Below are 12,918 nucleotides of genomic sequence, written 5' to 3'. Positions count from 1 at the left end.
ACAAACAAGAAAACAAACAAATAAATATACACAAGACTTTAATTAAAGCTTTATAATCAACACAACTTTACACTTCTTTATTGTAGTTTAACGTCTAGCCGATTAATACTTTGTATATCAGTAGTACAGCTAAAATGAACACAGAGGCATATATAGTGTCTCGACAAGTGGCTGTTCAAAAGCATAAGCCTTGTTAACAGAATCACAACAGAAAGTAGAATAAAAAAGGGGATGGGGGTCCATAGCAACTGAATAATTTGACATGCATATAGTCCACCAATCGGAAGACATCATTTAAATGTTTTCATGCTAAAGTAAAGTCTGGACCACTATTGCTACTATGCTCCTCTAAGCCCCATGACACATGTGATGCTGCACGGACAGCACGGACCTTATGTGACATAAAAAGAACTAAAACAAAAAAAGAGGCAAAAGAAAAAAAACAAAAAGTAAAACAAGGGCCTGCACAGCACGTCCTTCAGAATATAAGTGATACTTCTTTAAAACCCAAAACCCATATTTTAAGCATAGATATTAAATAAAGAAGTAAAATAGTAATAATATATACATGCTGTCAAGGCTAAAAGATAAAAGAAAACCGAAAAAGGAATAAGAAAAAAACCGAATTTTATAATATATTATCAAACTATCATAATAAAAATAATAAAAAAGAACAGCAACTCATGATTGAGACGTCATGAGTTTTATAAAAAAAAACACCTATCCAAACAGAACGCGTCAAAACAACTCTCTTCCACATACTATTAATACTTTATACACTTCTTTACTGCTCTCTCACAAACTGCTTTAATCAACATAGACGTTAAAGACGAATCATGACCAATACAAATCCATTTTGCTAGTCAAATCTCAGGATTTTATCATATGTAAAACAGTCAGTAGCAAGATATAAGACAATACGTCAAAACCAGTACACAGCAAAAATGAAATACTGAGGTCCAACACTGGTTTGACCATCAATCCATCCAAAGCCTATTCACACTCAGAAACAAGAGATAAACTGACAGGACTTACTATATTTCAAGGAGTATATGATATTCATCAAAGACACACATTGTGAAGATTATATTTGTCTAGTCTTTTGACAAACAAGGTCAACGATAAAAAATAAGATCTCCATCCAGGCCTACAGGTATATAAAGGCTCGTTGATTAATCATTCACTGTCTTTGATATTTCTGTAGGGACTTTTCAGGCAAGGTGAAGCAATCAAGAACAGGTTTCCATCCAGGGCCACAGGTACAACAAGACTCGATGAGCATATAATCATTGACTTTTATATGCTTCTAGTGCCTTCCGTCCAGGTCAAGCATCAGGGATCCGATCAGAGTCCACGGATTAGGTATATCAAAAATCGATGAGCAGTTACTCACTTGTTTTTGTATATTTCTAGTATCCATTCTATCCAGGTCAAGCTTCAAGGTCCAGGTCAAGGTCCACGGTTTTCAGGTATATCAAAACTCGATGAGCAGTTACTCACTTGTTTTTGTATATTTGTAGTATCCAATCCATCCAGGAAAAGCATCAATGTTCCGATCTCCCAGCTATGGTCATAGGTATAACAAAACCATATGCGCATTTACTCACTAGCTTTTATCTATTACTAGTGTCAGCCATCCAGGTCAAGTGTCAAGGACCCGATTTCCCGGCAATGGGTATAGGTATAACAAATCGTTGTGGGAATATACTCACTAGTTTTAATATATTTATAATGTTCAGCCATCGATGTCAGGCGTCAAGGTTCCGATCTTCCAGCCATGGTTCTAGGTATAACAAAACATTATGGAAATATACTCACTGGTTTTAATATGTTTTTAGTGTTCAATCATCCAGGTCAATCAACAGGATTCTGATCTCCCGTCCATGGTTATAGGTAGAACAAAACGTTATGGGAATATACTCACTAGTTTTAATATATTTATAATGTTTAGTCATCCATGTCAAGCGTCCAGGTTCCGATCTTCCAGCCATGGTTCTAGGTATATCAAAACAATAGGGAAATATACTCAATGGTTTTATTATGTTTTTAGTGTTCAGTCATCCAGGTCAATCAACAGGATTCTGATCTCCCGTCCATGGTTATAGGTATAACAAAACGTTATGGGAATATACTCACTAGTTTTAATATATTTCTAGTGTTTAGCCATCCATGTCAAGCGTTCAGGTTCCGATCTCCCAACCATGTTTACAGGTATAACAAAACGTTATGCGCATTTACTCGTATGCTTTTATCTATTACTAGTGTTCAGCCATCTAGGTCAAGTGTCAAGGTTCCGATTGCCCGCCCATGGTTAAAGGTATAAAAAACATTATGGGCATATATTGACTAGTTTTTATATTTATTTGCGAACTCCAGCCATCCGTGTCAAGCGTCAAGGACCCGATCGCCCGTCCATGGTTATAGGTATAAAAACATTATGAGCGTATACTCATTAGTTTTTATATTTATTTAAGTCTCCAGCCATCCGTGTCAAGCATCAAGAACCCGATCCCCCGTCCATGGTTATAGGTATAAAAACATTATGGGCAAATACTTACTAGCTTTTATCTATTTCTAGTCTCCAGTCATCAATGTGAAGCGGCAAGGACCCGATCGATCGTCAATGGTTATAGGTAAAAAAAACCATTAGGGACATATACACACTAGCTTTTATCTATCTCTAGTCTCCAGCCATCCAGGACAAGCATCAAGGTTCCGATCTACCAGCTATGGTTATAGGTATAACAGAACGTTATGCGCATTTACTCACTAGCTTCTATCTAGTACTAGTGTTCAGCCATCCAGGTCAAGTGGCAAGGACCCGATCGCCCGTCAATGCTTATAGGTAAAAAAAAACCATTAGGAACATATACACACTAGCTTTTATCTATCTCTAGTCTCCAGTTATCCAGGACAAGCATCACGGTTTCGATCTCCCAGCTATGGTTATAGGTATAACAATACATTATGCGCATTTACTCACTAGCTTTATTATAGTTCAAGTCTCCAGCCATCCAGGACAAGCATCAAGGTTCCGATCTACCAGCTATGGTTATAGGTATAACAGAACGTTATGCGCATTTACTCACTAGCTTTTATCTATTACTAGTGTTCAGCCATCCAGGTCAAGTGTCAAGGAACCGATCGCCCGGCCATGGGTGTAGGTATAAAAAAACGTTGTGGGAATATACTCACTAGTTATAATATATTTATAGTGTTCATCCATCGATGTCAGGCGTCAAGGTTCCGATCTTCCAGCCATGGTTCTAGGTATAACAAAACATTATGGAAATATACTCACTGGTTTTAATATGTTTTTAGTGTTCAATCATCCAGGTCAATCAACAGGATTCTGATCTCCCGTCAATGGTTATAGGTATAACAAAACGTTATGGCAATATACTCACTATTTTAAATATATTTCTAGTGTTCCGCCAATCATGTCAAGCGTCCAGGTTCCCATCTCCCTGCCATGGTTATAGATGTAAAAAATCATTAGGGACATATACTCACTAGCGTTAATATATGTCTAGTGTTCAGTCATCCAGGTCAAGCATCTAGGTTCTGATCGCCAATCCATGGTTATAGGTATAAAACAACATTATGGGCATATACTCACTAGTTTTAATATACTTCTAGTCTCTAGCCATCCAGGACAAGCATCAAGGTTCCGATCTCCCAGCTATGGCTATAGGTATAACAAAACGTTATGCGCATATACTCACTAGCGTTAATATATGTCTAGTGTTCAGTCATCCAGGTCAAGCATCTAGGTTCTGATCGCCAATCCATGGTTAAAGGTATAAAACAACATTATGGGCGTATACTCACTAGTTTTAATCTAGTTCTAGTCTCCAGCCATCCAGGTCAAGCATCAAGGTTCTACTCGCCCGTCCATGGTGGTAGGTATAACAAAATGTTATGGGCATATATTCACTAGCTGTAATATACTTCTTGTGTTCAGTTTTCCAGATCAAGCATCAAGGTTCTGATCTCCCCGCCATAGTTATAGGTATAAAAAAACATTATGGGCATATACTCACTAGATTTAATATATCTCCAGTCTCCAGCTATCCAAATCAAGCATCAAGATTCCGATCTCCCCGCCATGGTTATAGGTATAAAAAAACATTATGGCCATATACTCACTAGATTTAATATACTTCTAGTCTCCAGCTATCCAGGTCAAGCATCAAGATTCCCATCTCCCCGCCATGGGTATAGGTATAAAAAGCATTATGGGCATATACTCATTATTTTAATCTAGTTCTAGTCTCCGGCCATCCAGGTCGAGCTTCAAGGTGCTGATCTCCCGTTATATGGTTATAGATATAACAAAAATCGATGAGCAATCACACTCGGCTTTATTTATTTCTAGTGTTGAATCCACCAAGATCATGCTTCACGGATCCGGATTCAGTCCGTGGCTATAGGTATACAAAAACTCGATGAGCAATTACTCATTGGATTTTATATATTTCTAGTGTCTACTCATCCACGGCAATTATCAGGATCCGATTTTCATGAATTGTTATAGCTAACCAAGTTTCCTTTAAACCTTTACTTAAAACAAACTATACTCTTTATTTATACTTTCTTTTGATGGCAAAGAACGATGATCAAATATACATCCATTATGGAAGGTATACAAGTCGTTCTTGGCCATTACTAACCTAGAAGTATATATGACTATTGTTTTTACTCTCCAGGCCAAACAGCAAGGATCAAAACTCAAATTTGGGCTACAGGTAAACAAGTCTTCTTGAGCTTTTACTTACTGTCATTTATATATTTCTAGTGTTTTTTTCCTTAAAGTTCAAATATCAAAGATCTGATTTCAAATCAAAGTTACGGGTACACACTTTTCTCTCTGTCTTTACATGCTTTCTTTCGTATTGGCCTAGTGTGTTTACGATCCGGCTACACAATGAAAAATTTGTTTTCCTTCCAGTGCGACAGGTATATACATCTAGTTCGGCCTTTAGTTACTGTTGGCTTTATTTCTCTACTGGCTTCACAGTCCAAGCCAGCCATCATGGATCCTATATCCGTCCAGTGTTACAGGTATACACTTCTCTTTGGGATTTTACTTACTGTCGGTTTTAATTTTCTACTGTCCTTAAAGTCAAGGCCAACGACCAATCATCTGGTATCCGCCGAGAATTACAGATATAAAAATGTTATTGGGCCGTTACTTATAATTGTTTTTGTTTCTCTAGTGTCCTTGCAGTCAAGGGTAACGAGCAAGAACCCGGTCTCCATATTGGGATATAGTGTTACACATCTCTTTGATTTTTGACTTGCTGCAAACTGTATTTTTTCTCGTGACTTTACAGTCAAATTCAACACTCAAGGATCCGGTTTCCATCAAGTTTTACAGGTATACAAATCTGACAAGTGCTTTTATTTAATGTGTCTTTTTTTTTTGTCAAGTGCCTTTACTGTCTATGCCAATGATTCCGAATCCGAGCCCTATCCAGAGTGACAGGTATACAAATATGTTTGCGTCTTTACTAACTTTTAGTTTTATATGTCTAGTGCCTATACGGTTTAGGCCGAAGAACTAGGACTTGATATTCATCCAGACTTGCAGATATATATTTTTCGTTGGGCCGTTGATTATTGGCTTTTTTTATCCGTCTATTGTTTTTACTGTCAAGGGCAACCATCAAGAATTCGATCTCCATCCAGTATGACAGGTATACACTTTTCTTTGGGTTTCTACTTATCGCTTGTTTTTTTTTGTCTAGTGTTTTCACCGCCCAGGTCGAAGAACAAGGATTTCTTCTTCATCCACGGTTACAGGTATACAATTCTCTTTTAGCCTTTGCATAACGCTTGTTTGATTTTTCTAATTTCATTAATGTCTATGCTAAATAATAAGCATCTACTCTCCATCTAAGGCCATAGGTTTAAAAAATATTTTTAAGTATTATTTTACTATTTATTAATTAATTAATTATTATTTTTTAATTTTACACAGCCAAGGCCAATCGATCCAGGTTTACTGTCCTCTAGGGTAACAAGTATATGTACATACCTGATCGTTTACTTACTGCTTGTTGTTTCGAGTAATTTTTATTTAGTCAAACTGAATTACCAAAGTTTTACTATCTACCTAGTGCCCGAGGTATACAGGTCTCATTTAGTACTCACGTATCACTTATTATTCTGTCTAGCTTTTTTATAGTTTAAGCCAGCAATCGGGTTTTTAATCTCCATTAAGGATTAAAGGTATACATGACTATGTGAACCTTTACTTACTAGCTATTATATTTTCTAGTCTTTTTACAGGAAAGGCCCACAATTAATATGAGTTGTTTATCCGGGGGGGACAGGTATACAAATCTGCCAAAAAATCTACTTACTATATATTTGCATAATGTTTTTACAGCCGAAGCCAACGATCAAAGCTTTGATATTCTTTTGGGCTCACAGGTATAAAAGTCTCTTTGACTTTTTAGGTACTATCAGTTGTTTTGTTCTAACCCTTTCTTCTCCGTAGCAAGCGTTCAATGCTCAGCTCTACATCAAAGGTCGCAGGTATACAAGAATCTTTAAGCAATTTACTAAAAATTAGATTTTCCTAGCGTTTACATAGTCAAGGCGAAATGATCATGTTCTTTCTATCCATTCAAGGTTCTAGGTACACACGCACATTTTAGCATTTATTCTTCACTGGTTGAATCTTTTTAATCTTTGACAGTCCATGCCGAGAATCAAGGCTGCACTTCAAAAAATAGGGTTAAGGTATACATGCCTTTTTAAGCATTTACTTACTACTAGTTGCTTTATTCAGACTTTAACAGTCGAGACCAAAGATCAAGAGCCCGATTTCCGCATAGATTTACAGGGATACAAGTGGCTTTCTTTACCCATTAACATATTGATAGCTGTTTGAAGCAGTCTTTTTACAGTTCAATTCAACAGTCAAGGTTCAAATCCCCGTCAAAAGTCACTGATATACTGGTATTAATCGTCTGTTTATATTATCAACTTAAGTCTTTCAAGACAAATTAGATCACAGATATGGATAATTTTTTATTAAGTGGAAAAACCGATTGCTTTTATAGACAATCTTGTAACAAAAATATTTCGAAGGAGGACGGTTTTTTGAAGGAAGAAGAAAATAAAAGGGTAGAATGAGTCATTGTTGAAAGAGTGAGACTAGTAATATGGTAAACGAGAGTATAGTAAAATGAAGATAATAAAGTGAGAAACGATGGGAAGATGTTGAAATGGGATATCCAGCGAATGATAAAAGAGGAAATGTAAAGAAGATGCTGTCATATTTGAGATCAGCATAGGAAAGAGGTGAGAGCAGTAAAGGTGATAATAGTAAAGTAGGGTAGTTTGGAGAAGAGTACAAGAAATAATAGAACGAGGTAAAAGATTGAAAACGGTCTTTGGTACACAGGTACAAGAGACGAATTGGGTATTTTCTTACGGGCACGCCGTTTCCCTTGTTCCTTGGCTCAGTCGGTCATTGCACCACAACCGTGTCACTCACTATTGATTTAACCTGTGGAATCTGGCAAGCTATTTACCTCAATAGCCGGAACCAAACATTTCTCAAATCGGCATTGGTACTACACCCAAGTTACATGCTAAAAACGGTTCCGTTCGTATCCTTCAACAATAGATCCTGTCAAGAGTGATCCGTGCACATATCTAATATCAGATATAGCAGCTATTATGCACCCATACACTCTCTCTCTGGATAAACCAGAAGATATTTGTAGTAAATCTACATTTCATTGGTATTGCTGTGTATCTTGGTCCCATGACCCAATCCTACTCAAGATTTTCATTTTTCTTAAACACTGATAATGTATTGCCTAGCTTTGTTAGTTTACCTTACTCTTCTTGTATTCACAGAGGGTTTATTTCATTCCTTCAAACCGCTTAACTTATCCAGATAGTTTATTATGTCAAAAGACACCAGTCCCCAGTACACCTACACAATTTTTTTATCTATTCGTCTCAACCGCAATGTCTCTGATAATATTGGGCGTTGAGTGATTGTTCAGGTGCACTAGTTAATCACACCAATGTTCAAATACGATTATATGTAATTTCAGACAACATTATCTCTTTATTATTGTCTTCTTTTTAGTAATCCACGGCCTATAAATTCTTTGCTTAAATCTATAGAAGCTTAAAAGATCTTGAGATCTCGTTTGGATCTCTCTGATTTCAATCCCGTACGAAGAGCCAAATGATTTTCTCTTGTGACATCACACAATCGCAGCTCCATGATTTACTTCTTTTCTAAGATTCATCGGAATTTCTAGAAACAAAAAGGAAGAAAAAATCGACATGTTATTGCTTGATAAAAGTAGTTGTGCGAATTATTATTATATAAATATAACTTCTCTGTACATATATAATTCTTGTAATGTAGAACGCCTTAACAAGCTATATATCATTCAAAAGTATAACAGTAAAATAAATAGATAAATTGAGAGTAAAAATAAAAGTAAAACAGGTTTCAGTCGGCATTTATAATATTTAATTTTTTTTTATTTTTTTTTCAAGAAATCAATATTTTACCAAAAAAAAATTCGTAAAATTCTACTTTTCTCACCTTCTACTGATTGTATCTGTATGCTTTTTGGTTCTATCGATAGCTAATAAAGAAGAGTAACAGAAAAGTGGCATTAGAGGCGCATTGTCGGTCTTTAGAATTGTCTCGGAGTTTGAATCATGCTACGATTAGATGGCCGCCGGGATTTGGTATAGTGGGCAGGTTGGTAGAAAATTAAAATGAATCGAATATTGCTGTCCGAGTAGAATATAATAACTATATATATATATTAGGAGAAGAAGAAAAATTGAATTAATCTATAAACAATGCATGTCTTTGCTCACATATTCATCTATGTGATAAAATGATGTCAGAACAAAAAAAAATTGGTGTAGACAGACTAAAAGTTCAAAAAAAGTGCAAAATAAGAACAAATTTAAAGTCATATCATTGGGCAAGAGTTTTAATTAATTTTGGTCTTTTTTTGAGATTTCAGTCTGTCCACACCAAGTGATCAAACATTTACCTCTAATTCTGAAAAAAAAATTGTGACTACTTGCATATACAATAAAAAGTAAATATTAAAAATAGAAAAAATAATGAGAAAAATAAGAGGTAAAAATGCTATTGTCTTTAAATAATGCTAATTACAAAAAAATATAAAAGTGAAAATATTAAATGATTTTTTTTTTACTGTTAACTTGGTATTTAAACTATGAAGCAATCAAATCTATTGCTTTTTTGAGATTCTATCACTTGCTTTACCTTGATTAATATAAAAGTCAGATTTTGAAAATTTTTATCTTACTTTATTTTGTTGAGAGTCGCGACTGAAAATAATTTGCTTGAATAAAGCAATAACTATTATAGTTTCTTTATTTAATATATTAATCATTTTATATGATTAGTATAAAAACATAACATTTGCCAGAACTATAAAGATAATACTAATCTATTAATTGTTCTCGAATAATACATGGAATAATTAATCACTCGAAAATATAATCTTACTAAAATATATAATTCTTACTAATTTTTTTTTTAAAAAAAATTAAAAGATTCTATCATGATATATAAAACTAAAAAAAACCCAAACATATACTCTATTGAGAATTGAACGCCGGACCTGGCTTGAAGTAGTAACAGCGCTTACCACTTAACCTAAATATAAGTAAGGATAAACAAAAATAAAAATGTATATCTCCGACACAAATGTTGGTGCTTGCAAAATATGACATGGTTACTCTATTGCTCTGTCTAATGGTATTCATGATATGTCTTTGATGTCACCGTACTTTTATAATATATATTATATTAGTAACTAATTTAGTTGAAAAATTAAAATATTATAATAAGCCCAATATATGTTTCTTTTTTTTAAAAATATAGGTTTAAGGATTATGTTGTGCATCTATAAAGAGAGATTACTATGGCAGGACTTTGTGTTAGACAATGGCTGTTTGGTCTAGAACTGGATATTTAAAGATATACTAAAAGTAAGAATTTTTAAAAATTGTGTGTGATAGGATGGGGTCATTTTCATTGAAGAAGGTGTTGAAGGTATAAGTATATAGATATCATGTGCATGCGAAAGTAAAAAGACAGTTCTGAGAATAGTAGTATATGTCACTTCAGATATAAAAGAACAGAGTATATGGGTTCCGAGTGCTGAAGTTTGATTATATGGTTATTATTTTTATTTTTATTTTTCAGTAGTAATAAAATAAGAAAGATAGTATGATTGGTATTGTCGGCTTTGAACGCAGTGCGAAGTTGTTGTTGGTACAGGGTTGAAAAAAGAAAAGAATAGAGTGGCGATGACTGTCGACTTTGAGAGCAGTGCGAAGTTGTTGTTAGTACAGGGTTGAAAAAAGAAAAGAATAGAGTGGCGATGACTGTCGACTTTGAGAGCAGTGCGAAGTTGTTGTTAGTACAGGGTTGAAAAAAGAAAAGAATAGAGTGGCGATGACTGTCGCCTTTGAACGCAGTGCGAAGCTTATAGGGACACGAAGGTTTGACCAAGGGCTTATTTTTTGTTAGAGCCGCATATACAGTGAACAGTCGTCAAAAAGATAAAATAAAGAGTATTTCATTTTTTATTTTATTTTTCAAAAGAGTGCGCTTCCTTTTCGTATTGCGTCGCTTTCGGTCCACTTTGAGTTGCAATACAATATGAATGACGATCCCCAACAGGAATGAAGATCCTCGACTGGGATGGCGGAATGTCGAAAGAAGATTCAAGCCATCGTTAAAAAGAATTTTTTTTGTTTTGGTTACAGCACAGTGAAGGGGTTTTGAATACACAATCCTCTCTCAACGATTGTAAGTGAGTACCATACGGTCTTTAAACCTTCGTATGGGTAACAGTATCCCTGTCAATGGACCCTGCTATGATTCTTTCACTTGTGGGTACACAAAGGGTGTCTGCACCACCGATCAGTAATACCAGTTTACAAAAAAGTGCGTGCTGTCCGAATTGTCGATTAGAACCCTTAGTTTGTAAAAGGATATAAAAAGAAATAGACAATATCGTATATATTGTACCAGTGCAGCCAATTGACTGGTAGACAGATCCCCAAGTGCGTGCGTGTGTATTAAAGAGGGAAAAAAGGTAGGTGTAAGAGCTCATCTGAAATATACTAACAGATTATATATATATAGTCCTAGAGTAACTTTTAGTATATGAACACAATTCATTTTAAAATAACTTGATAATATATAGATATATATCAACTTGGATTAGACTTATAAATAAAAAGAAAATAAGAGATAAAGCGAATTAAAGGAAGTAGAGTGTTAATTGATCCATAAATATCCAGTGGATCAAACTGTTATAAAGATGTATTAAACCCCATATTGTTGCTCATAGCTCGGATCGGATTTAATTTTAATCAAAATCTTTTGCAGCCGAAATATATATATTCTTGCACAGAACTATTTAATAAACTGCTTGAGAAGTATATGGTACAAGCCAAAGATATCTATTTGTTTAAGTTGCTGTTTAAATAGTTTTAAATAAGAGTATATTTGAAAAATTGAATGGGAAATAAATGATACAAGCTATAGACATATTTCAGTCGAGTTACTATTTAAAAAATCGCAAAGAAATATATAATTATTGAATATAATAGTACCAGCCTTTTTCATTATTAAAATAAAGCCTTTTGGAATTAGATCAAAATAAGATATTGGAATTCATTATATATACTAATATATTAATATGAAATATCAAAAGGCTTGATTATTTGCACGAACAAAGATATATACCAAAAAACACAAGCTATTAGTTAACTGTAGAGTATCGTGTATAAAGTATCAAAGTGCTTTGCTTTCTATTTTTGGTTGGTTTATTTTGATTTTCATATGATTCTATACTTTTTTTAGACAAAACAAACAAACTTACTTGGGCGGTTACCCAGGCTTTTTTTTTTTACGATAAACCTGTTATTTCATGCATGACCATCGCATACGCACTACGGATGCGTTATTGGAATCGCATCCGCACTACGGATGCGTTATTAGAATCGCATCCGCACTACGGATGCGAAAACTTTATCTTTACCTTATTACTTTAGAGAAACCTTTGGATTACCAAATGCATTACCTCAAAACTATAAACGATTATAGTTTTTGCGATTTGTTAGAAAATAAACTTTTCCTCTCCCATATGACCACTGGTTATGGCACCCCCCACCCACAACGCCCCCTTTTCTCTCACACCTCAACTACAGACACAAATATGCCTCGGCTGCATACACACACTTTAAATATATCTACCTCAACTACCCACACATCGACTACCCACGCCTCGACTACCCACGCCTCGACTACCCACACATCGACTACCCACACATCGACTACCCACACATCGACTACCCACACACACATCTCTCTTATAATAAATTCATAACCTATATAAACATATAATAAATAATAAATCATATTTTATTTTAGTTATTTAAAGATATTAAAATAAATAAGATATGCGAGTAGGGAGAGACCAAGTTAATTTGTTTGAAGTGAAAGGGACAAGAAGAATGAGAGTACAGATTATAAGAAATATATGTTTCTTTTTTTTAAAAATATAGGTTTAAGGATTATGTTGTGCATCTATAAAGAGAGATTACTATGGCAGGACTTTGTGTTAGACAATGGCTGTTTGGTCTAGAACTGGATATTTAAAGATATACTAAAAGTAAGAATTTTTAAAAATTGTGTGTGATAGGATGGGGTCATTTTCATTGAAGAAGGTGTTGAAGGTATAAGTATATAGATATCATGTGCATGCGAAAGTAAAAAGACAGTTCTGAGAATAGTAGTATATGTCACTTCAGATATAAAAGAACAGAGTATATGGGTTCCGAGTGCTGAAGTTTGATTATATGGTTATT

The 12,918-nt window shown here is 34.6% G+C and overlaps 3 protein-coding genes across 3 annotated transcripts; all 3 read left to right on the top strand.

The window, feature by feature from the left end:
* Positions 1 to 1,300: 1,300 nt before the first annotated feature.
* On the top strand, positions 1,301 to 4,433 carry PHYBLDRAFT_65718 (hypothetical protein; the record flags this gene model as incomplete). The annotated part of the gene is made up of 11 exons (XM_018441515.1): positions 1,301 to 1,362; positions 1,430 to 1,469; positions 1,521 to 1,576; positions 1,611 to 1,681; positions 3,541 to 3,588; positions 3,647 to 3,694; positions 3,753 to 3,902; positions 3,965 to 4,012; positions 4,047 to 4,118; positions 4,170 to 4,224; positions 4,268 to 4,433. The coding sequence occupies 11 exons, from the start codon at positions 1,301 to 1,303 to the stop codon at positions 4,431 to 4,433; spliced, it is 816 nt and encodes a 271-aa protein (XP_018290280.1).
* Positions 4,434 to 6,312: 1,879 nt separating this feature from the next.
* Positions 6,313 to 6,580, top strand: PHYBLDRAFT_159098 (hypothetical protein; the record flags this gene model as incomplete). The annotated part of the gene is made up of 2 exons (XM_018433916.1): positions 6,313 to 6,438; positions 6,506 to 6,580. 2 exons carry the CDS (start codon positions 6,313 to 6,315, stop codon positions 6,578 to 6,580), a joined length of 201 nt encoding a protein of 66 aa, XP_018290279.1.
* A 5,398-nt stretch (positions 6,581 to 11,978) lies between these two features.
* Positions 11,979 to 12,437, top strand: PHYBLDRAFT_146440 (hypothetical protein; the record flags this gene model as incomplete). The annotated part of the gene is made up of 1 exon (XM_018431648.1): positions 11,979 to 12,437. The coding sequence occupies one exon, from the start codon at positions 11,979 to 11,981 to the stop codon at positions 12,435 to 12,437; it is 459 nt and encodes a 152-aa protein (XP_018290278.1).
* Between the last annotated feature and the right edge of the window lie 481 nt (positions 12,438 to 12,918).

This window comes from Phycomyces blakesleeanus (assembly GCF_001638985.1).
Source record: "Phycomyces blakesleeanus NRRL 1555(-) unplaced genomic scaffold PHYBLscaffold_13, whole genome shotgun sequence".
Classification (NCBI taxonomy): Eukaryota; Fungi; Mucoromycota; class Mucoromycetes; order Mucorales; family Phycomycetaceae; genus Phycomyces; species Phycomyces blakesleeanus.
Note: the sequence above shows the minus strand (reverse complement) of the source record. Positions and strands in the feature narration are given on the sequence as shown.